This window comes from Xyrauchen texanus, chromosome 1 (genome assembly GCF_025860055.1).
Source record: "Xyrauchen texanus isolate HMW12.3.18 chromosome 1, RBS_HiC_50CHRs, whole genome shotgun sequence".
Lineage (NCBI taxonomy): Eukaryota > Metazoa > Chordata > Actinopteri > Cypriniformes > Catostomidae > Xyrauchen > Xyrauchen texanus.
In genome coordinates this window covers 20,276,287-20,301,767 of record NC_068276.1, presented here as the reverse complement: position 1 = coordinate 20,301,767, position 25,481 = coordinate 20,276,287, and the positions used below count along the sequence as shown (strand labels likewise).

Sequence of the window (25,481 nt, the reverse complement as noted above, 5' to 3'; positions counted from 1 at the left end):
ATGTCTCCCCACCTCTGACGGTCATAAAAACTGCCTTGCATTCCTGGGTTGCGATCACACGCAGGCAGTGTTTTTATGAATGGTCTATGTTTTCAGTGCGAGAACATAGCCATGACAGCATTGCAGTCGTAGGCTTTCTCTTGTAGTGAGAGAAAGCCGCATCAGCCGCCCGCCGCGCCTTGCCTCCTTCCCACGGGATTGAGGCAGGCGCCGCGGGTGATGAAAACGATCTGGGGACAATGACGGGCTCCGTTTCCCCTCGAAACCCCCCGCCTCCCCGGCACGCTTGCTTGTTTCTGTCCGAGCTCGGGATGAGCATTCTCTCCAATGGGTTATGTTTTCAGTGTGAGAACATAGCCGCGGCAGCGTTGCGATCTCGGTTTTCTCTTGTAGTGAGAGAGAGCCATCTCAGCCGCCCCCCGCGCCTCGCCTCCTTCCTACGGGATTGAGGCAGGTGCCGCGGGCGATGGAGAACGATCTGGGGAGAATAAAGGGACGCTTTCGGCGGGTAAATCCCCGAAAACCTCCCGCCTCCCCGGCACGCTTGCCTGCTTCCCTCGAGCTCGGGATTAGTGCGGTCCGCTTAACGGCCTACCGTCCGGTCCCTCGAGCTCCCCAGCATTGGATGATGACATCACCGCTGCATCGGAAAGCGTAACAGCGGCGTCGGATGCGGATAACTTCGCCTGGGCCGCCACCTTCGGGTCTCCGCCCAGTCTGAGCCTGACGCAAGAAGGTCCGCTATGCTTCCCCGGGCTTAATTGGTTCCGCAGGCATGTGCGCCGCTCACAGCCACGCCCCCCCTGGATTCCTTCCCGGACGTGCATGATGAGCTGAGCAAGCCCAGCTTCCTCGCTCCTCCGCTCTCGCTACCCTCGGTGGTAGAACGGTCCCAGACCGCTCCCCCCTGCACACCATGGCCCCCTCCTGCAAGTCCACCGGGCCAGGGCACTTCAAAATCTGCACTTGGGTACTCCTGTTCTTGACATGCTGCAGGAACTGCATTCGAACAAGCGATGGCCACTCCGTGGTCCAGAAACGCAACGATGGACAGGCAGTACGGAAGGCAGACAAAGCACGCTTTCTCAAACGCCCCTGTCTCCCAGCTCCGTCCATTCGGCGACACCACTTGACGACTTCGCCCAGCAGTCCTCAGTGGTGAAGAAACAGACGAAGGCTATTTTCAAGCAAAAAAAGCAACCTGCCCTGCTGCAAACCTGCCACCAGGGGCCATGCCCTGTCTGCTCACCGAGGGCGTCCTCCTGCAGCTTTCAAGAAAGAAAGAAAGTGGTGCTCCGCCTCAACTAACAAGTGAGTGGGCCCAGCTCTCAGCCCCAGCGTTGAGCCCCCCGCAGAAGTTGGACGCCCATCGTCTCACGGACCCCCTTGAGGACCCATAAGGCTCCCAGGCGCTCCTGAGATGACAGACCCAGAGACCGAGACGTTAGCTCCGGAGCTGGTAAGACCACTCCGTTCCCCGGTGGAGGGCCGGGAGGAGAATATTTTGTTAAATTCGTTACACTCTATAGAGCTATTTCCTTGTTGTCTCTGGGGTCACCTGGCCCACAAATGCTGTTCTCACGGCACTCTGCTTTCAGGCCTCAACAGTCCCGGCTCCATGGACGCGGTGTCCCTGCCTTCAGCCTCACGACTGTTCCTCGGCCGGCCGGTTCAGACGAGTCCAGAGGACGCCAGCATCAGACCTCCTCCTCAGTCACGAACCCGCCCCCTGCCGGGTGCGTGGAGCAAGGTAAGTGCTTTGAGTTTATTCTCAGCACCGGAGCCTCGGGACGCCACGTTACCTGTTCCGCACCGCTGCGAAGCCCCGCCGGGTACGTCCAAAAAACTCGTCCCCTTGGTGCCCCTAGCACGGAGCTTAGAGGCATGGCTTTCACTGCCCAACCCGTCACGCTGGCTGCACCAGACCATTCGACTCGGTTACGCAATTCAGTTTGCCAGGTCTCCGCCCCCCTTCGTGGGTGTACATTTTTCCGCAGTACACGGCCAACATGCCCATTCCCTGCGCGAAGAAATCGCCTCCCTTCTATTAAAGGATGCGATAGAGCCTGTCCCTCCAACCGAAACGAAGAAGGGTGTCTACAGCCCTTACTTTGTTGTACCCAAGAAAGGCGGCGGCTTACGACCGATCTTGGACCTGCGAGTTTTCAATCGGACCTTGTCCAAACTCCCGTTCAAAATGCTCACCCAGAAACAAATTCTATCTGGCGTCCAGCATCTAGATTGGTTCGCAGCGGTAGACCTGAAGGACGCGTACTTCCACGTCTCAATTTGCCCTCGACATTGACCCTTCCTACGGTTCACGTTCGACGGCCAGGCGTATCAGTACAAAGTCCTCCCCTTCGGCCTGTCTCTGTCCCCTCGCGTCTTCACGAAAGTCGCAGAGGCAGCTCTTGCCCCGCTCCGAGTAGCCGGCATACGCATACTCAATTACCTCGACGACTGGCTCATACTGGCTCACTCTCGAGAGTTACTATGCGCACACAGACACCAGGTGCTCAGGCACCTCAGCCGTTTGGGGCTTCAGGTCAACTGGGAAAAGAGCAAGCTCCCCCCGGTCCAGAGCATCTCTTTTCTTGGTCTGGAGTTAGACTCAGTCTCAATGACAGCACGCCTCTCCAACGAGCATGCTCAGTCAGTGCTGAAATGCCTCGCTTCCTTCAAGCCAGGTGCCGTGGTCCCGCTAAAACGTTTCCAACAGCTCCTGGGGCATATGGCATCCTCCGCGGCGGCCGCGGCGCTGGGGTTGATGCATATGAGACCACTTCAGCACTGGCTCCGGACTCGAGTCCCAAGACGAGCATGGCGCCGCGGCACGCACAACGTAAAAGTTACTTCTGCCTGCCGCTAAACCTTCAAATCCTGGACAGGTGTACCCTTGCAGCAGGTGTCCCGACGCGTTCTGGTCACAACCGACGCTTCCAAATTGGGTTGGGGCGCCGTGTGCAACAGGCGCGCAGCCGCAGGCCGGTGGAACCGAGGCCCTCTGCGCTGGCACATCAACTGCCTAGAGCTGCTGGCTGTTTTTCTGGCCCTGCAGAAGTTTCTCCCGTTAACTCGGAACAAACACGTCCTAGTCAGGACAGACAGCACCACGGTCGTAGCCTACATAAACCGCCAAGGTGAAGTACGCTCCCCCAACATGTCACAGCTCGCCCGTCGTCTCCTCCTTTGGAGTCAGCAGCAACTGGAGTCACTGCGCGCCACTCACATCCGCGGCAACCTCAATGTGATAGCGGACGCGCTGTCAAGACAAAGCTTCCCAGTCGGTCCAGCTGATTTGGGACCGGTTCGGCAAGGCTCAGGTAGACCTGTTTGCCTCCCAAGAAACCTCCCACTGCCCGCTCTGGTATGCCCGGACAGAGGCTCCCCTCGGGGCAGATGCACTGGCACACAGCTGGCCCGCGGGACTGCGCAAGTACGCATTTCCCCCAGTGAGCCTTCTTGCACAGGTGCTATGCAAGGTCAGGGAGGACGAGGAGCAAGTCATGCTGGTAGCCCCCTATTGGCCTACCCGGACTTGGTTTTCGGACCTCACGCTCCTCATGACAGCCCATCCCTGGCGAATTCCCCTGAGGAAGGACCTTCTTTCTCAGGGACGGGGCACGCTCTGGCACCCACACCCAGACCTCTGGAACCTCCACGTCTGGCCCCTGGACGGGATGCGGAAGATCTAGCCGGTCTACCATCTACCATCGTAGATACAATCAGCCAAGCCAGAGCCCCCTCTACCAAGCATCTTTACGCCCTAAAGTGGCGTCTGATCGCGGACTGGTGTTCTTCCCGAGCCGAAGACCCACAGAAGTGCGCAGTTAGGTCAGTGCTCGTGTTTCTTCAGGAGAGGCTGGAAAGGAGGCTGTCCCCCTCCACCCTCAAGGTGTATGTCGCCGCTATCGCGGCCCACCATGACACGGTAGACGGGAAGTCTCTTGGTAAGCACGACTTAATCGTCAGGTTCCTAAAAGGTGCCCGGAGGATAGCTCCCTCCCGGCCTAACCTGTTCCCCTCCTGGGATCTCTCGGTCGTCCTTACGGGACTCCAGAGACCCACCTTCGAGCCGCTTGACTCAGTTGGACTCAGGGCCCTCTCTCTCAAGACCGCCCTGCTGATCGTGCTCGCTTCCATCAAGAGGGTCGGGGACCTGCATGCGTTCTCTGTTAGCGACGCTTGCCTGGAGTTCGGTCCGGCAGACACTTTCGTGATCCTAAGACCGCGACCGGGCTATGTGCCCAAGGTTCCTACCACACCCTTCAGGGATCAGGTAATGAACCTGCAAGCGCTGCCCCGGGAGGAGGCAGATCCAGCCCTTTCACTGCTGTGTCCAGTACGTGCCTAACGTGTCTACCTGGACCGCACACAGAGCACTAGACGCTCTGAGCAGCTCTTCGTCTGCTTTGGGGGACAGCAGAAAGGGAATGCTGTCTCCAAGCAGAGACTCGCCCACTGGGTTGTCGACGCCATTTCCCTGGCTTATCACACCCAGGCCGTGCCCCCCCCTTTGGGGGTCCGAGCCCAATCCACCAGGAGTGTTGCGTCCTCATGGGCACTGGCTAGGGGCACTGCCCTAGCAGACATTTGTAGAGCAGCGGGCTGGGCAACACCTAACACTTTCGTGAGATTCTACAATCTCCGAGTTCGGTCAGTATCGTCCCGTGTTCTCTCAGGTACCGAGCCCGTAGAACTCAGTGGCACGCCCACGATCTGACCGGGTGAATCGCTTGCACCTAGCGCCCTTCCCCCTAACCAGGGGAAACAGTGCGCCTTCATTCCCAGGAGATCTCAGGTTTGGGACACTGGTTGATTCCTCCCTAGCCCTCGTGGGTCGCAGTTCAGCGGAGGAACTCGCCGACCCAAGCCACTGCGGGTACCGCAAGCTACCCTGCACTGGTGTAGTTGCTCCACAGGTAAGGCCTCCTTCGGACTCCCCCTCAAGTCAAGTCAAGTGGTTTTTATTGTCGTTTCAACCATATACAGTTAGTACAGTACACAGCAAAACGAGACAACGTTCCTCCAGGACCATGGTGCTACATAAAAACAACAAAGGACCAACACAGGACCACATGAGACAACACAACGAAATAAAATACCTATATAAAAAAACCTACATATACCTATATAAAGTGCACGTGCAAACATGTGCAAAAAAGTACAGGACAGTACAACAAATTTCTGACAATGAACAGGACAATAGACAGTGCAGCGCCGACCAGTACTCAGTAGTGCAAAAAGATGACAGTTTCTAAAAATTTAAACATAACATACTATGAGATAATGTTCTATGCACATAGCAGTTATTGAGGTAGCAGACAGTTATAAAGTGACAGTAATTAAAGTGCAACTCAGGACACGTGTGTGTCAAACCAGTCTCTGAGTATTGAGGAGTCTGATGGCTTGGGGAAGAAGCTGTTACACAGTCTGGCCGTGAGGGCCCGAATGCTTCGGTACCTCTTGCCAGACGGGAGGAGGGTAAAGAGTTTGTGTGAGGGGTGTGTGGGGTCATCCACAATGCTGGTTGCTTTGTGGATACAGTGTTTTTTGTAAATGTCTTTGATGGAGGGAAGAGAGACCCCAATGATCTTCTCAGCTGTCCTCACTATCCTCTGCAGGGCTTTGCGGTCCGAAACGGTGCAAGTCCCAAACCAGGCAGTGATGCAGCTGCTCAGGATGCTCTCAATAGTCCCTCTATAGAATGTAGTGAGGATGGGAGTTGGGAGATGTGCTTTCCTCAGCCTTCGAAGAAAGTAGAGACGCTGCTGGGCTTTCTTGGTGATAGAGCTGGTGTTGAGGGACCAGGTGAGGTTCTCCGCCAAGTGAACACCAAGGAATTTGGTGCTTTTGACAATCTCCACAGAGGAGCCGTCGATGTTCAGCGGAATGTGTTCACCTTGTGCTCTCCTAAAGTCAACAACCATCTCTTTTGTTTTGTCGACATTCAGGGACAGGTTGTTGGCTCTACACCAGTTCGTCAGCCGCTGCACCTCCTCTCTGTATGCTGACTCGTCGTTCTTGCTGATGAGACCCACCACGGTCGTGTCATCGGCGAACTTGATGATGTGATTCGAGCTGTGCATTGCTGCACAGTCGTGAGTCAGCAGAGTGAACAGCAGTGGACTGAGCACACAGCCCTGGGGGGCCCCAGTGCTCAGTGTGGTGGTGGTGGAGATGCTGTTCCCGATCCGGACTGACTGAGGTCTCCCAGTCAGGAAGTCCAGGATCCAGTTGCAGAGGGAGGTGTCCAGGACCAGCAGGTTCAGCTTTCCAATCAGGTGCTGGGGAATGATTGTGTTGAATGCTGAGCTGAAATCTATGAACAGCATTCGAACGTATGAGTCCTTATTGTCTAGGTGGTTGAGGGCGAGATGGAGGGTTGTGGTGATGGCATCGTCCCTTGAACGGTTTGAACGATACGCAAACTGCAGTGGGTCTAGTGAGGGGGGCAGCTGGGTCTTAATCTGCCTCATGACGAGCCTCTCGAAGCACTTCATGATGATGGGTGTAAGTGCGACGGGATGGTAGTCATTGAGGCAGGACACTGAAGACTTCTTTGGCATGGGGATGATGGTGGTGGCCTTGAAGCACGTTGGAACGACGGTGCTGCTCAGAGAGATGTTGAAGATGTCGGTAAGAACATCTGCTAGCTGGTCTGCACATCCTCTGAGCACTCTGCCAGGAATGTTGTCTGGTCCAGCAGCCTTCCGTGGGTTGACTCTACGTAGAGTTTTCCTCACATCTGCCGTGGTAAGACAGAGCACCTGGTCGTTGGGAGGAGGGTGGACTTCCTCGCCATCACGTCGTTCTGCACTTCAAACCCGAGCATAGAAGTTGTTCAGCACATCTGGAAGGGAGGCATCTTTGTCACAGGCAACTGATGTTGTCCTGTAGTTGGTGATGGCCTGGATGCCCTGCCATATGCCTGCGTGTCACCGCTGTCCTGGAAGTGACTGTGGATTCTCTGGGCGTAGCGCGCTTTGCCTCTCTGATTGCCCGTGACAGTTTGGCCCTAGCTGTTCTTAGGGCTGCCTTATCGCCTGCTCTAAAGGCGGAGTCTCGGGACCTCAGCAGCGTGCACACCTCCGCAGTCATCCATGGCTTCTGGTTGGAGCGTGTGGTGATGGTCTTGGAGAAAGTGACATCATCAATGCACTTGCTGATGTAGCTGGTCACTGATGCTGTGTATTCCCCTGTGTGTAACGCCATGGTTCTGTCCCCTCTGGCGAGCGGACTCCCGTGCTTCCCTTAGGCAGTCACGGCTGCCTCGGTTGCCGTGCTGTATGTTCCCCCCTCTATAGGCTGGATCCACCACCGCACCGACTTTTCCACATAGGCCCTAAGTCAGGCCTCTGATGGTTTTGCCACTTAAACTTGCCTCCCCTCTCGTGTAGGCGTGGCCTCCGCAGGGTCTTCTCCGCCCTGAATAAGGGCTAAGACCCCCTTCCCTCAATGCGTGTAAGGGCCCCGGCCTAAGTTGCTCTATCGCGAGAAACATAGAGAGAAAGAGGCCCGGCCAGGCTTGGCCCGTTCCCAGGTTGGCAGCCAGCACCTTGTTCCCCTTCCGGGTAACGATAAGGAATCCTGATGGCTTAAATGGGGCATTGGGGAAGGGTACGTGCAGCCTGATACAGTTGGTTGTCCTGCACGTAAGAATACCTGCTCGCTCCTGTATCAGCAGTTCACGTACACGGCTCAGCGCGTGGCGCTTTTATAAGTGGACCCCTAGTGTCGCTTCTCTGACACATCGTGGAAAGAGCGACAGAAGGGGAACGTCTAGGTTATGTATGTTCCCCGATGGAGGGAACGAGACGTTGTGTCTCCCCTGCCACGTCGCTGAGCCGAGCCACTGTTGTGGCTGGACCATTTCCGGCTCCTCAGAAAAATCCTGAATGAACTCCCGTATTTGCACCGCTTAAATACCCGTATGTCCGGGGGCGGGACATGCAAATACTGGTTGCCAACTCTCATTGGCCTTTTTTCATAGTCCAGAGGTGAATATCGGCGCTCAAGAGAGACCCCTAGTGTCGCTTCTCTGACACAACGTCTCGTTCCCTCCATCGGGGAACGGAGGTTACATACGTAACCTAGACGATCCTGCTGATTTAGCATTTTTTTGCATTCCTTGCATTGCTTGAACATGTTTTATGCACAACAATAACGCTCTGTTGGCATTAAGGGAAATTCAGACCCAACACATATAAACTGATTTTTATGTAATTGTTTCATACATTACAATTTAAAATGGTGATCGGTGAACTGAAAATAGCTTTTTAATCTTTTCATTTCTGTTAGCATGTCTCCCTTTCATTTTTTTGAGTAGTGTAGTTTATCATAGATAAGTGATGTATGTTAAAAGTTGGCATACAGTGTTCATAATAATGGGGCACAGGTTTTGCAACTTGGTACTCAATACTCACTACTCATAAGTACTTTTAAATGAGCTACTCTTTTACTCTTACTTGAGTAGTTTTTAGGACAGCTACCTTTACTCTACTCACACTTTATTTGTAGGTACCAGTACTTCTACTTGATTAAGATTTTTCAGTACTTTTTCCACCCCTGGTGTGTAATGATATCCAGGTTCAGCTTCAATCGCTCATGATCATGTAAAGGCAATCGATGAAAAGTTCCCGGCATGCATTTTCTTTGGGGTTTCCAAGATACACACACCAAGCAACCATTTTGAACAATACACTTATACAAATACAAATCTACAGCAAGGACAATTAAACTTTTGTACAGCGCGCCTGTTCAATGTTAATTAACACAAAACTATATTTAGACTCGTCCCTACTTTTCTTTAAAAAAAGCAAAAATCTGTTATATAGTGAGGCACATTGGTAGTTAATGGGGCTACTCCGTAAACGTTAAAATACTCACCGTTTCAAAAGTATAGCCTCAAGACATAAATGTGTGTTAAGGTGATTTTAGTGCAGAAAGACTCTAAACAGACATATCCAATTTTACAACTTCATTACCAATGATTCACAACATAAAACTGTAAACCTTGTAAAAGCACGAAAACGAAGATTTCAACTTTACAGCTCAAATAATACATACATTTTAACTAAATAATTATTGTAAGTGCTTTTATAATATAAGCGCATATTTCTGCCTTTAAACCCTCAAAAATAAGCCCCAATTATTTATATTGTAATTATCTCTCTGGAACCTCGATTTTTGCTCTTTTTTTCTTAAAGAAAAGGTAATCAACATAATGCCACATAATGCTGTCGACTGAGCTAAACTAGTATTGAACACAGAATATTCCTTTAACAGACACACACTTGTTGTGCATGACATAAGACAATTATAGAAAGAATTCAAATTTAATACTGAATAAAATGTTAAACTTAAAAAAAAGAAAAAAAATCAAGTGGATAATAAAATAATTTTTAGGGCTATTTTCTACTTCCAGTGGATAATGAGATTTTAACATATTTACGACTGCCGTATGACTCAATATTATTCATGCAATGGGCGCTTTCTCATCCATTCAGGAGGGTTGGTCGCAAAAATGAAATTGCATGGCCCAAAAGTATGAGAGAGCTGCATATTTTTCACTGCAAAGCTGACATTCTCTTCATCAATGGCCAACACTATTCAAATGCTTGCGTGCAAAACAAGCAGTTTTTACGGGAGAGTTTTTGGATATATAGAGAAATGAACTGGGGCTTCTTTGATGCAAGACACTGTCTAATGCTTGTAAACTCAACATCACAAATGGCAATCGTGAGTTGTGTGTGATGTTAACCGATCATATAACTTCTATTTGTGAATCATCGGCACAGATGATGAGACGGAAAGTCTCCCTTTTATTTTTAAGACACACAGGGATTGGATCTTATCCTCAATACATGTCTAAGGGATTCACCTGTTTAATCATCAGCCAGGCAAAAATCGAAAGTTTGACTGATTAGAGAAATAATAGCTCACCCCATCTCAATACGCTGCATGATTTGAGGTATCGTTTATGCCTGTAACAAGCAGTGCAAGACAAATTACGTACCAGTGTTTAATACTTGAAGTTCAGGGTTTGTTAAAATAATACTCAGTGATATTATCTTTAACATGCATTGCTAAAAAGACATCTTGGAGCCTTAATTTAGGCCGTTAAAGACTGGAATGGATGTGATAGCAGTAAGCTGGCAAATTGGATGACAACAGGTCATAGATACACAAGGGCAGATTCTTTAGGGAATATGAAGGAAACAAACAGGGCACACCTGACAAACAGAGAGCGCATTGAATATGAACTTTCCCACAAAGTCCTTCTCAATGACTGAGTACACACATACACAGTGTTAATCCTGTGGCATGTATCGAATGACTCTGAGCTCTACCTGTCTCTGCAGTGTGTGTGTGTGTGTGTCGTGTGTGTGTGTTCTATCTCACCTTGGCATAACGACGGAGGAAACGGTATGGAACCGGAATATTAATGTCAAGGTTCAGCGCCTGCAGGATGCTGATCTCCATGATGATGAGTTGAGAGCGCTTGTAGGCGTCATCGCAAATATAAAGGAAATCGTCTACGCAAGGTGGAGCCCGTTCCTGTTAGGATACAAAAGAGGGGTAATGAGTAACAACTCATCTTTATGTTATGTTCAAAATAACACTACCATTCTTCTTGTACTATTGAAGCAGTACAACTATTGTGCACCGTATGCTACATTTCAGTACACATGGATTGCGTGGATTACCAACTACAACATTTGGCAAACTGTGCGGTTGCATACAATCAAAGCACACAGTACAATGTGCTGATCTTTACCTTTTATGTCCAGTGTGACAAATTTACTACAGGAAAATGTTATCATAATTTTTGAAATCTCCTTCCTGACAAATGATTTTAATGCACTGCCTTCATTTCCAAGCATATCATTTGTGCTCTGTTTGCTGTCTGTCACCCATTCATTTTAATAGAAGTGACCAGTCTCTGCTAAATAGTCTCGGTCCATAGACAACAAATGTACATTTATATATGCATAGACCTTTCTCACATTTTCATTGAATATCTCGGCTTGTCAATTGACTAGAAGCTCAATGTATTTGTCATTGGAATCCTTCGCTTTGCAATGTGTAATATTTCATTATCAATATTGATGTTGAAAACATACACTCACCTAAAGGATTGTTAGGAACACCATACTAATACTGTGTTTGACCCCCTTTCACCTTCAGAACTGCCTTAATTCTACGTGGCATTGATTCAACAAGGTGCTGAAAGCATTCTTTAGACATGTTGGCCCATATTGATAGGATAACATCTTGCAGTTGATGGAGATTTGTGGGATGCACATCCAGGGCACGAAGCTCCCGTTCCACCACATCCCAAAGATGCTCTATTGGGTTGAGATCTGGTGACTGTGGGGGCCATTTTAGTACAGTGAACTCATTGTCATGTTCAAGAAACCAATTTGAAACGATTCGAGCTTTGTGACATGGTGCATTATCCTGCTGGAAGTAGCCATCAGAGGATGGGTACATGGTGGCCATAAAGGGATGGACATGGTCAGAAACAATGCTCAGGTAGGCCGTGGCATTTAAACTATGCCCAATTGGCACTAAGGGGCCTAAAGTGTGCCAAGAAAACATCCCCCACACCATTACACCACCAGCCTGCACAGTGGTAACAAGGCATGATGGATCCATGTTCTCATTCTGTTTACGCCAAATTCTGACTCTACCATCTGAATGTCTCAACAGAAATCGAGACTCATCAGACCAGGCAACATTTTTCCAGTCTTCAACTGTCCAATTTTGGTGAGCTCTTGCAAATTGTAGCCTCTTTTTCCTATTTGTAGTGGAGATGAGTGGTACCCGGTGGGGTCTTCTGCTGTTGTAGCCCATCCGCCTCAAGGTTGTGCGTGTTGTGGCTTCACAAATGCTTTGCTGCATACCTCGGTTGTAACGAGTGGTTATTTCAGGCAAAGTTGCTCTTCTATCAGCTTGAATCAGTCGGTACATTCACCTCTGACCTCTAGCATCAACAAGGCATTTTCGCCCACAGGACTGCCACATACTGGATGTTTTTCCCTTTTCACACCATTCTTTGTAAACCCTAGAAATGGTTGTGCGTGAAAATCCCAGTAACTGAGCAGATTGTGAAATACTCAGACCGGCCCGTCTGGCACCAACAACCATGCCACGCTCGAAATTGCTTAAATCACCTTTCTTTCCCATTCTGACATTCAGTTTGGAATTCAGGAGATTGTCTTGACCAGGACCACACCCCTAAATGCATTGAAGCAACTGCCATGTGATTGGTTGATTAGATAATTGCATTAATGAGAAATTGAACAGGTGTTCCTAATAATCCTTTTAGGTGAGTGTATTTTGCAGATGATTTGTTTATCTTGCTTTTTTGCTAGACTGCATATTTTGTTTTGGACATCAAAGATATGACATTGAATATTGGAATATAGCACGCATACAGACAAGTAAAAAATGGCTAATTTTGAATCAATATAGAGCTGATTGTGGAGTTTGTGGTGCCATAGTGGTTTACGGAAGCAGTGATCAGAGAGACATTCTCTTTGTTGTCTAACAGAGATTATATTTCACTTTATGTTCTTTCAAACTCTGGTGTTATGGCAACACAAACCATATAGTTGTATTCCTGATAACAAGAATTTTTATTTGCTATATGACTTGTCTATTTAAGTTTTATGTTAAACTTTTATATGCATATTCATATTTCAACTTCGTCATCTCAATGTGGTGCTCATTTGCAAGGTTTTCTAGTCTTACCTAAGGCCACTTTTCCAACATCGGGACAAATGGTTCTCAGAATGGTACGAAACAGGGTCACACTTTATATTAGTTGGCCTTAACTACTATGTACTAACATTAAATACATACAAGACTATGACATATTCTTCTGCAAAATTCCCACATTTGCTGTTACTGAAGTTGAGGTACAGGTAGGTTTAGGAGTAAGGGTAGGGTTGGGATTAGGGGTTAGAGTTAGGTTATGGGGTAAGGGTTGGGTTAGAGGTAAAGTTAACAGTGTAACTACAAATGTATTTAAATGCAAGTACTTTAAATGTAATTACAATGCAACAACATGTATGTACATAATAAGTACATTGTATCAGATGGTTAAGTACATAGTAGTTAAGGCCACCTAATATAATGTGGGTCCCGAAACGGTTACAGTAGCATTTCCACATGAGCATGGTTTGGTATGGCACGTTTATAAACCGTTCTCATCCCGGAATTTTCAGCACAGTTAGCTAACCATACTAAACCTCATTCCAACTCTTAACATCGTCACCAAAAGATGGATCTGTAACGGACAGTCTCCTGCTTTCACAGCACAACAGTGGAAAAAGAAACCGTAACCGCGCCAGCTTGCCCGGATCAGCATGGTTCTACGACGAGAACTGTTGGATCCAATAGTGAAAAAGGGCCTCTAGTTACATTATGTAATGTAAGTGCAAAAGTGATGGTCTTTAGTGAAAAGTTCAGATATTAAGCTTTCAAATAATACCACATATGACTGAATTATGTATGCAGGAACATTTGAAGCGGAAATTTATTACATGCTCCTGGCCTCGCCCACAAGCATTTAAGGGGTTAAGACTAGGGATTCTCCGATTGATTGGCCACCAGTCGGTATTGGCCAATATTCATGTCCAAGACTCGATCAGTAATTTGGCTGATCACATAAACTGATCGCTCATATCACAAAAGACGCACGGCTCCTTTAAGACTTCAGCAGCACTGTAATGCAGTGTTGGATTAAATCCTAAACGGAGTATAATTCTTGAATTTTAAATAAAAACGTAGCTTACCCTGTGGAATTTACATTTAAACCAGCAAGTTCTATTTACATTCACGCTTGAGGTCAAACAAATACACTCACAGAGCACTTTATTAGGAACACTATACTGGCTTACAAAACAAAAAGGCAGTAACTGCATTTTTGGTCAAAAATGAGTTATCATCATTTTCATGACATTCAAGGCATCCTTTGTTATGTGACGAAACATCTTATCTCAAATGTGTGTTGTTTTGGAGAAAAATGGTAGTCGTTTGTACAGTAACTGCAAAAAGCCCTAGTGAAACAAAGCATGAGTACAGTAACATCCATTCTGCACTCTGCGTAGTTACTGCCTTTTTGATTTGTAGGGCAGTATACAAATACAGGTTAGGGCCTCCCTTTGCTTTCAAAACAGCCTCAATTCTTCGTGGCATGGATTCCACAAGATGCTGTTAACATTCCTTTGAAATTCTGGTCCATGTTTGACATGAGTGCATCAAGCAATTTCTGCAGATATGTCAACTGCACATTCATGCTGCAAATATCCCATTCTACCACATCCCAAAGGTGTTCTATTGGATTCGGATCCAGGAATGGAATGGGAAGGGCACTGAAGAACTAACTCACAGTTACATTCATTAAACGACTTTTGCTTTGTGACATGGTGCACTATCATGCTTGAAGTAGCCATTAGAAGATGGGTAAAGTGTGGTCATGAAGACCATGGTCATGGCCGATATTCATGTCCAAGACTCGATCAGTAATTCGGCTGATCACATAAACCGATCGATGAAGCACATGGTCAGCAACAATACAGTAATCAAATAGGCTGTGGCATTCAAGCGATGATTCGTTATTATTAATGGGCCCAAATTGTGCCAAGAAAACATTCCCCACACCATTACACCATCGCCAATAGCCTGGACTGTTGACAAAAGGCAGGTTGGGTGTCACGTTCCCCTGTTGTCTGCCCCTGTGTTCTGTGTCTCACCAGTCTATTGTTTAGAACTACATTTCCCACAATCCACCTGCCGTCATCACTACCATTTTGTGTCATTGTTCACACCTGTTTATCATTTGTAATCATCCTGTCCTTGTGTATTTATACCCTGGTTTTTTGTTCTGTCTTTGTCAATCGTTGAAATGTTGTTAGCCTGGTGTGTTTCCCCTGCCCGTGCTTTTCTAGTTTTATGTTTGTTTCCCTATTGAGGGTTTTTCCTTTGTGTTTTGCCTGTTTGTTGATTTAATAAAGTAAGCCTGCATTTGGATCCACTCTCCTCGTCTGCCTTCGCTGTCTTCATTTTGTAACATTGGGTCCATGGATTCATGCTGTTTGTGCAAAATTCTGACCCTACCATCTATGTGCCTCAGCAAAAATCAAGATTAATCAGATCAGGCTATGTTTTACGAGTTTAACTGTCCAGGAGATAAGCAGGTACAGAAATACACAAACCAGCCTGTCTGCCACCAAAAATCAAGCCACGGTCGAAATAACGGAGATAAAAAACATTCTCCATACTGATGGTTGATGTGAACATTAACTGAAGCTCCTGACACATATCTGCAATATTTACGCATTGCACTGCAGCCACATGATTGGCTGATTAGATAAATGCATGATATGTAGGTGTACTATACAGGTGTACCTAATAAAGTGGTCACTGAATGTACAGTATATTGAATGCATTTCCTTTCCCATTAATGGTATGAAATGTAAATTGTGATAAATATCTATATCGAATGATATGAAAAAAATATTGTGATAATATTTTTTGCCATATCGCCCAGCCCTAGTAAGCAATGCATTAATATGCACTTACAAAAACAAAAAACAAAGACTACACTCAACAAAGAAGTTTGCATGTCTGATTGAGAGAGCTGATAACATATTCTGAAACAACTGGAAAATTAACGCTTTGAAAGTATCTGGACCAAGAGTTGCCATCAAAGGCACATTTTTAATGCGTAACCATGTTTCTATGAGGTTGTGTGTGTGTGTGTCTGTGTGATAAGGAGTGACTGAGTAGTTCAGTAATTACCTCTAAGCCCAGAAAAGATTGAGTGTAAAGCAATGACTTTGAGCTACCATGAGAGCATATGCTTTACCTCAAACTTCGAAGCAATGAGCATGGCAGTGGAACCAATGAGCTGTAAAGATTCCCGCTTGGCCTGGGTCACAGCCAGATAATGATCCATCATTTTCACAGCAAGGTACAGAGTCTCATGATTCAGCTCAAAATTCTCCTACAGAAATCAGAGCAAGAGTAGAGTCATATCAGTGCTCAACACCCCCCAACAGCAATGGACTAAACCATTTTTTTTCTCAAACATACCAAAATGTGGGAAAACCATGATGGCTAATTTGGCTGCCAAATGATCACATTTCAAAACGTACCTGGACCTCAACCAGCCAGTCCACTAAAATCGCTCTCATATTGCTGTTCAGATTTGGCTGATAAGCCATGTAGTCACTCAAGACAAACTTTTCCTGAAAATCATAGGAACGATCAGGTTTAAATTAATGATAGGCTGATATATCTGCCATTCAGATCATTGATGAAGTCATGACTAAACCAACCTCTCTGCTCTTGAGATAGTCAAAAATATCTTTGGCGTACTCTGGTGCATGTGTTGAGTCGCTGAGGTGCTCAGAATCTATGTCAAACTCTGGAGGGATCTGAGAGACAGCAGAAGAACATCAAACCAGAAAAAGATTTATTAGTACTTTGAAATCTATAAACAAAAAAGACTAACTGCTTCTAAGCCTCAAAACATTACAGTCTAAAGGTATACACATTTGCAGAAAGGATTTAATCCATAATTAAATAACTAAATGAGCATTCATTATTGAAATTACATTTGGACTAATTCAACTATGGGGCTTATTTAAGCCCATTCTTTTCACCATTAAATGGCTATTCTTTTTTAAAGCCTTTTAACAATCCAGTGCATCACTTTGTATAATTATACAGCATTCCACAACAACTGAATATTTATTAATGGATATTGGTTATTCATATTTCTTTTCATTGTTCATGGTTGTTTTATAGGTAAAACAAGAACCCTTCTATTAAGGGGAGCCTCCAAGCTACCATAAAATAGCATAATGCGGCAGTCACATATGGCGCTTTTCCATTACAAGTACCAGCTCGCCTCGGCTTGCCTCGACTCGGCTCGCTTTTCGCTCCGTTTTCCATTGCAGACAGTACCGCCACAAATAATACCCGGTCGTCATAGCGACACCGCAGGAAACTGCCGTGACGTAATCTTATACGCGACACACATCCGCTACCCACACACACAGGACAATGGAGGAAATCGAGTGTATGCTGTTTTTGATCCTCAGGATGTGGCTGTTTCTCACAGCAAGAAGACAAACGTTGTTTCATGAGAGGCTGAGGGCAGCAAAACGAAACACTGCTGAAAAAAAAAAAGGAGAGTTTGGGAATTACTACAGAGTTCAGACTACGAGACGAATCCGGTTGTTCACAGCCGACGCAAGATGTTAAGTTATGCTAACATAGCTAACGTTTGCATATGTGTAAATACTATACTATATGCAAAGTATTTAATCAACTTTATAGCTACCAGTATTACGTACTAAAATGTGCATGGTTTATGTGTTTCAGATCTGTTTAGCTTTGCAAAGTCGCCGCGGCAGACCGTCTGTTTGGGCTTTCAACCGAGCTACCGATTCACTGACACTGGATGGCTGACAGTAGAACAGCAGATCTACAACAAGAAAATATGTCGAGCACGGGTAGTGGTTGAAAACGCTTTTGGTAGACTGAAGGGAAGGTGGCGTTGCCTCATGAAAAGAAATGACTGTGATGTTACAATTGTGAAATCTATGATTCTTACTTGCTGTGCTTTGCATAACCTTTGTGAGAGTCACGGAGAGGACTATGACAATGACTGGGATGCACCTGCAGCAGCAGAGCCTGGGGTGGCAGTGGCACAGGGTGTTGAGGAGGAGGGCAGAGATGTACGAGAGGGTCTGATGCGTTATTTTAATTGCTAAATAAATACATTATCATTAAATATGTTGTCTCTGCTGTTTTTCATTAAAAGTTATCACAGTATACAATCTGAAAATACTTGTTCAAACCCTTGTAAAAAAGCAAACCATCAAAAAAGACACTGTTTGTAATAAGTTTCAAAAAGGTTTTATTTAAACACGCATACAAATAGAAAAAATATAATATTAATATAAATTCACACATCCAACTATATACATATGTTACATGTAGTGCAAACATTTAATTAAAATAAACAAAGGGGTTTCAGTCCAGGGGCGGTGGAACAGCATCCCCACGGTTCAGTGCCTGGACAAGCTGGCTCAGGGTTCCCAGAAAGGCCTGGTTGAAGGACGACATTGCAGCAATCTCCTTAAAGCCACTTCGAAGTTCTCGGGCATGTGCTGCATCATCGAAGTGCCATCTGTAAATGGCGCCCCGCTGTGCCATAATAATAGTTTTGTGGCTATATCTGTGCAAACTATTTAAAAATGGCGGAGTTATTCTGGATACTCCGCCTGGCGCTGCAATGATGACGCAGTGAATAGTAACGATTCTCTCTGACCAATCAGCAGTCGGCATTGTTTTTACGTCACATTTTAGTATCGCCTCAGCCCGCTCAGAACCTCGCCGGAGGTGGTACGAAAAAAAGTACCCGAAAGCAGGTACAGGTACAACTTTTACACAGTGGAAAACCAAACAAAGTCGAGTCGAGTTGAGCCGAGGCGAACTGGTACTGTGTAGTGGAAAAGCGCCAATAGACATTCTATGGCGGTACACTGGCGGGGAGACAAGAGGCTGTTTTTATAATGGATGTCAATGGAGGAGATGCTTCACTGTGCTGAATAAACAGCTCATCACTTAATGAATTGACCAACTGTCCACTAATCTACAACATGTTTTACATTAAAACAATACTTTTGGAATGGACTATGTGTGGAGAGTTTACCAGGTTAAACTGCTGTTATATAGGAGAAGACACTGACAATTTTGCGACAGGTAGGTCAGATTGCAGCTCTGGTATAAACAAATGGTGACATAAAATCATAACACACTAGTTGACCATTACACTCTCTCCAATGACAGGAGGTTGTTATCTCAGTAAATAAAAGTATCTCTGGTAAAATGTCATAATACCTTAATATTTCCCTAAAGCATTTATTTTTTACTTAATCATGCCCTTAAAAACTGTTAAGTGACTGTAAAACTGTAAGACCCTTAACTGCCATTTTCCTAAGTAAAATTTAAGGTTAGGAAAACATAAACTTTAGTTTATTTGGGCTGTCGATTTAGTGCGTTAATTCAGTGCGATTAATTTTATTAAAAATAACGCATTAAAAAAAATTATGCAATTAATTGCAATGTCCCCTGACCATAATAAATAAGATTCCTGAGAAATGCAAGTTTGTAGTACCACTTGTTTACTCCAGTAATTGAAATTTCAACTGTGTGGCAATGCACAGTTTATACAGTGAAGAAAACAATCATCCAGCAGACATGCGTTTCTTGTGTTCAAAACCCTTGATGGAGCGCAAATTTGAACTAAAGGATCTTACCTGTTTCCGCCAGGAGTGTAATAAGTGCGACACGCTGTCTTGTGAGGTAAACAAATGACAGGAGAATGAAGAGATGTTTCTGGACTCTGCATGTGTTACTGTTAACGCTATTTGCTCAGCAATCATTTAATAAAGATGTTTGAATGATACCCCATCTTGTATTCTGCGATATTATTATGATACCTGTGCCTTGCAGAGACTGAGATGCTACTACCGCAGATAATAATAAAAAACGCTTCATGCAGGACATGCCAGTTTAGTGTAAATAAAGCATTGAGATCACGTACGCAAACGGAACCAAACTCTGAGCACTTCTGTTACTCTAAGCATGAGCTGTGGGGCACAGATCCACTCTGAAAACACTGTAACAATGCTCTAACTTAATATAGACTGCAGCACAAGTTCATATCGCGGTTTCGATTTTATTTCAATTAATTGTGCAGCCCTAATTTATATTTATGAATTTGTAAAGATTTTAACACTTTGTTTGGCAGTTTAACATTGTGACCTCTTGCTGAGGACAGGTAAAGTAACATGTGCTTCCAAGTGCAGAGCAAGCATTAAAAAAAAACTATTCTAATGAAATTATTCAAAAGTATAAGCAATGAATGCCCCGAGTACACATACAATTGCCCAAATGTTGGTGAGGACATTTCCAATCTTCTGAAAACTGGTAGGGAACTTGATAAAAAAAAAAAGTTGGTAGTGTCCATGGTAACATTAGAATTGTATTATGGTAAAACCTGGCTCACTGTAGTAAATCCCTTGCTTACCTCATCACTTACCTAAGAGAAACATATAAAGCAATTTATGTAACACCGGAACACCCTCGAGTAATTTCCTTAGGTAAGGGGAAATCACGCTTGTTGTGTTATACTTTAGGAAAAAACAACCAGACACAGGACCTTACCTGTGGGGGCAGTAGATGTGGAGGAATTGAAGCTTTGGAACAGGGCTCCACTGGTTTCTCAACTGGTGACACCACATTCTTCAGTTCCTGAATCTGTTCCTCCGAACTGGACACGGCTGATCTGATGGAACAGTAGATCAGCAATCCATAAAGTTTCAACCAGTTTCATCTTAAATAACTCTTAAACCACCTCAATATAACGTATGGAGATTAGGGGGACCACATGTAGAATTTAAAAGGTGAAGTGTAATTTCTGCATTAGCAAACATTTGCAAAAATAATGAATGTTTTCAAACAGATTTCCCAAAGACTCTACATGACTTTCTTTGGTAAAACAAAAGTATAAATGCCTTACTTGCATCCACCTCCCTTAATGCCTTACAGCTGTTTCTGCACATTAAACTGGGATAGGAGATTTTAACATGCACAAAATTACACACTTCACCTTTTAAGAATCAGTCATCAAAACAAAACATAATACTCCTTCATTAATCTGAATATTGGAGCAGGGAGGGTGTCCTTGTAAATCAATGCATTATGTACAATTTAATATTTTTCAGTCGGATTAAAACAAATATATATATATTATTATTTTTTTTTTTTCATTTTTTTATTTCATGTAAATTATTTTGCAAAGTAAGATTAACAGGCCAAGATAATGCGATTGCAGCTCAGCTTCAACTGAACTCACCATTGCATCGAAAGACAGAGGTGACGTGTGACATATTTGCAAATATTTGCTTATGCATTGTGTCATGCATTCTTGGCCAGACAGATGATGACTATAGCTGGACTACATAAAACTCAATTATAACTCTGAATGTAAACGTATTGGTTATAAAAAGAAGGAAGACAAAAGTGAGAAGTAGTAGCATGTCAATTACTTTTTTAAGGTGTCATCATTCTTAGCAAATACCGAGGCCTTCTTCTGCAACATCTTGATAGGATCTTTCCTCTTGATGGGATTGCTTAGCTCAATCTTGTGTGCCTTTAACAAAAAAATAAAGCATTTTTTCAGTTAGCATGAATAACTTTCCCTTTATCAATTTATATATATATATATATATATATATATATATATATATATATATATATATAGAAGTTCCAAAGTTGTGGCAAAATGGCTTAAGGACAACAAGGTCAAGGTATTGGAGTGGCCATCACAAACCCCTGACCTCAATCTGATAATCAGCCTTGCTGAAGCACCCCCAGATCATCACTGATCCACCACCAAATTTCAAAGTGGGTGCGAGAGACTGTTGCTTGAAGGCCTCTCCGGGTCTCCGTCTAACCATTAGACGACTAGGTGGAGGATCAGTGATGATCTGGGGGTGCTTCAGCAAGGCTGAAATCGGGCAGATTCGACTTTGTGAAGGAAGCATGAATCAAGCCAGGTACAAGGTTATCCTGGAAGAAAACTTGCTTCCTTCTACTCTGACAATGTTCCCCAACTCTGAGGTTTGTTTTTTCCAGCAGGACAATGCTCAATGCCACACAGACAGGTCAGTCAAGGTGTGGATGGGGGACCACTGGATCAAGACCCTGTCATGGCCAGCCCAATCTCCAGACCTGCACCCTATTGAAAACCTCTGGAATGTAATCACGAGGAAGATGGATGGCCACAAGACATCTTGAATTTGTGCACCAGGAGTTGCATGAAGTCACCCAACAGCAATGTGAAAGACTGGTAGAGAGCACGCCAAGACACATGAAAGTTGTGATTGGAAAATCAGGGTTATTCCACCAAATATTGATTTCTGAACTCTACCTAAGCTAAAACATTAGTATTGTGTTTTTTTTTTATTAATATGAACTTATTTTCTTTGAATCTGAAACACTGCATCTTTTTTGTTATTTTGGCCAGTTGTCATTTTCTGCAAATAAATGCTCTAAATGACAATATTTTTATTTGGAATTTGGGAGAAATGTGGTCAGTACTTTATAGAATAAAATTTGTTTTCATTTTACTCAAACAAATACCATACATAGTAAATCCAGAGAAACTGATCATTTTGCTGTGGTCTCTTAATTTTTCCAGAGCTGTGTATGTATATATACACATATATATGATGTATCTGCCGATATTTATAGTCCAATTACTGACCAAATTAATACCATTGGAAGACTGGTTATAAAGCACGAAAATGCCGATATGAAAATCAGATGGCTTATTTAGAATTAATTCGCAACACACTTTGCATTAACTTTCTGAATTCAAAAAAGAAATAATAATAGCCACCACATGTAAAAGGGTTGGCACTCCTAAGGACCAATGTAATATTTAATATATTCTTTCTCGTTCTCACGTTATTGTGGAAAAACGTGACGGCATTAACGGACATGACAGTTGTGCATTTAGCTATAAGCTACATTATGATGGAAACCATCCAAATGCTTTGAAACCAGCAGACTTTCACTTATATATATATATATATATATATATATATATATATATATACTTGATATATCATGGTATAATATCCATTAATGCTGAATGATTGATTTTATTAATATTGAAAATCGCAATATGGCCTTGCACGACTGCTACATTTTAAAATATAGTATGCATTTCAGTGCGCCAGTCAGCACCGTGTGAGCAATCCGCCCATCTAGCGGTCTGGAAAGCATTATCCATTATAACACTGTAATACAGAATTTAAAAGGGAGTTTTGTTTTTTGATTAATTTTAATTTTTCCATGATGCGGTTGACATTTCCATGGAATTGACAAGCATTTGTATAGTTTTTGTAATGTTTTATCATACATGTAAACTGCAACTTAAAAATACACAATAACTTTTTTCTTATCATATTTAGCCTTTTCTATCTTTTTATACAGTACTGTGCTTAAGTTTAGGCACTAGGGGAAAATGTTGCATAGCGAGGATGTCTTCAAAATATATTTCATAAAAAGCTTTAATTTATCAATTAACGTCATACAAAGTCCAGTAAGCAGAGAAAAAAAGCTAAATCAATATTTGGTATGACCACCATTGCCTTCAAAACAGCACCAATTCTCCTAGGTACACCTGGACACAGTTTTTCCTTGGTTATTGTCAGACTGATCAATTGCTTCTGTCTTTTCATGTAATCCCAGTCTGACTCAATCAATGATATTGAGATCTGAGCACTGTGGTGGCCATACCATCTGTTTTAGGACTCCTTGTTCTTCTTCTATTCAATTCTATTTGCAAAAGGAATGTTGCAATCTAAAATGTATTTTTCCTAATGATACACTAGCAGCATCTTAAGACAAATCTTTTTGCGAAAAATATAATGCGCCTAAGACTTTTGAAAGTCCTGTATACTGTATGTTTATCTTCTATTTATTTTTATAGTGGCTCTCTTTAAAATTGTGTCATGTCATGTGTAAGAAATTATTTATTGTTAGAACAGTAACAATACTTTTTACTGTAGTAAACGCTTTTGTACTTTTTAAAAATGTAAAGCATGATTCTTAAGTAAAACAGTGATCTGGTGACAAACTATTAGTATCAGTCTAGTTTTTTATTAAAATTGTTATTGTATCAAGCAAAAATTTTCAGACAATCTTTAAACATTTTGGGGCAAGGTTCAGTCTAAATTGCAGCCAAATAAAAAAGTATTAAACAAAACCTGCTAACAGGACACTACGCAGGGTTTGATTTTTCCTTGCAGTCAAGTTGTCTTGAGGTTAAAACAAGCTGGTGAAATACCAAAATCAATCAAACTGGACAATTGAATCAATGAAAGGTGTTAGACAACTGCCAATAGACTGAGCCATTATTATAATTTGCATATGAGAGCACCTCACCTGGAACCCAAGAACCACCATGGGAGTGCCCATCTGAGATACTAAAGGGTGAGATACCCTGCTTTTGTGTACACATTGTGATTAACGCTCGAGCATGAATGAGATTCCAAGGAAGTCTATGCACTAGGAGAAGGACTATGAGACATGCATAAAAAGTGCTGATTGGCAGAAGACTCACATTATTTGAGCAAACCGCTTGAGTTAGTGGGTTATAAGACAAACACACATAACACTTACTGTTTTGACATCACCAGCATTAAACCGAGGGGCCAAAAAACACTGAGAGACAGCCTAATCATACATGAAGCAATGAAGCTGTGAGGCATGTATTAAATGACATATTGTTGAATGGAAACCTGAGTGTCAGCCTTACATTGGTGATGTCAATAAAAGCAGTTCTTTTCTTAGGAGCCCCTTGAGGAGATGAGGACGAACGCTTGGTCTGGAGCCCATCCTGCTGAAACATCAACACAAACTCAGATCAGGACATGTTTAGAGGAAGAGTCAGATATGCATATCAGCAAATCTCTGATTCATTTCAAATCATGCCTGGTTCTCCGGTCCATTGGTATTATGTTTTGGGATTTTGCAGGTGGTGGGCTTCTTTCCCCTTGGAAATGGCATCGTATAGCTGTTCTGGTCCTTCACGAATATAAACTGTTTCTATGAGAAATATACAATGAACTTATGAACATCACTTCAGTTGTTACAACTATTGCAGTCATGTGCATATAGTGCAAGACACAACAAACGTGCGGTCTGAGACCAAAGGTCGCTAAAATTTAAAGCAAAGGCGGATCTAAAGAGGTCTGCCTCTAAATACTTCAGAACTTCTTTTGATTTAATTCATCAAATGTTCTCTGAGCAAATGTTTAGTTTATAAATAAACGAACTTACCTTTTAGATGCGTTAAATGACTTCAGTTGAAATTGAAAGTATTTTGGAGAACGATCTGTGTGTGTAAACGTTCACAAAAAGTACATTAGTATCCCAGGCGAAACACACACTCCGTGTTGCAGTGTGCATGCGTCCAAAACTGCACACAGTCAGCCGATTGGCCGAGGGAACTTTCCATTTGACCAATGAACGTCGAACTAGGACGCCGTTGTTAAGGGGCGGGTCAGTAGAATTTTCAAAAACACCCTAGCAACCAATAGGAAGAGAGCTCGCGACAGAGCGAGACGAGGTAGAATAATGTGAAACCAATTGATGTCTATATTAGAAAACCAAGTTAGCTTTACCGTTTTAATACATTTTTAATATTACATAACCACTTCGATTATTTCTGCTCCTTTCTTCATTGTCTTTCCAGTGAAGCCACGCAGAATGCATGTGTACGCAGAAAGGAATTCTGCACACTGTGGCCCCATCACTCAGGTACTCAAGTTTATCAAGCTGAACTTGTTTGACTGATATTCCTGAACAAGGTTTGA

At 43.9% G+C, this 25,481-nt stretch overlaps 1 protein-coding gene across 2 annotated transcripts in view; it reads right to left on the bottom strand.

Moving 5' to 3' along the window:
• The window catches only part of LOC127650958 (G2/mitotic-specific cyclin-B3-like), a 33,218-nt gene extending 8,144 nt beyond the window's left edge, over positions 1–25,074 (bottom strand). Inside the window, exons 1-9 of one of the 2 annotated variants that reach the window (XM_052136641.1) lie at positions 24,946–25,074; positions 24,598–24,711; positions 24,422–24,505; positions 21,141–21,244; positions 20,257–20,377; positions 16,353–16,451; positions 16,170–16,262; positions 15,881–16,018; positions 10,405–10,560 (exon numbers count right to left, since the gene is read on the bottom strand). In XM_052136641.1, coding sequence (XP_051992601.1) covers positions 10,405–10,560; positions 15,881–16,018; positions 16,170–16,262; positions 16,353–16,451; positions 20,257–20,377; positions 21,141–21,244; positions 24,422–24,505; positions 24,598–24,672 — 870 coding nt within the window. In that variant the 5' untranslated portion in view covers positions 24,673–24,711; positions 24,946–25,074. The remainder of the gene's footprint in view (positions 1–10,404; positions 10,561–15,880; positions 16,019–16,169; positions 16,263–16,352; positions 16,452–20,256; positions 20,378–21,140; positions 21,245–24,421; positions 24,506–24,597; positions 24,712–24,945) is intronic. The other variant, XM_052136649.1, reaches the window with a different exon arrangement.
• Positions 25,075–25,481: the final 407 nt, after the last annotated feature.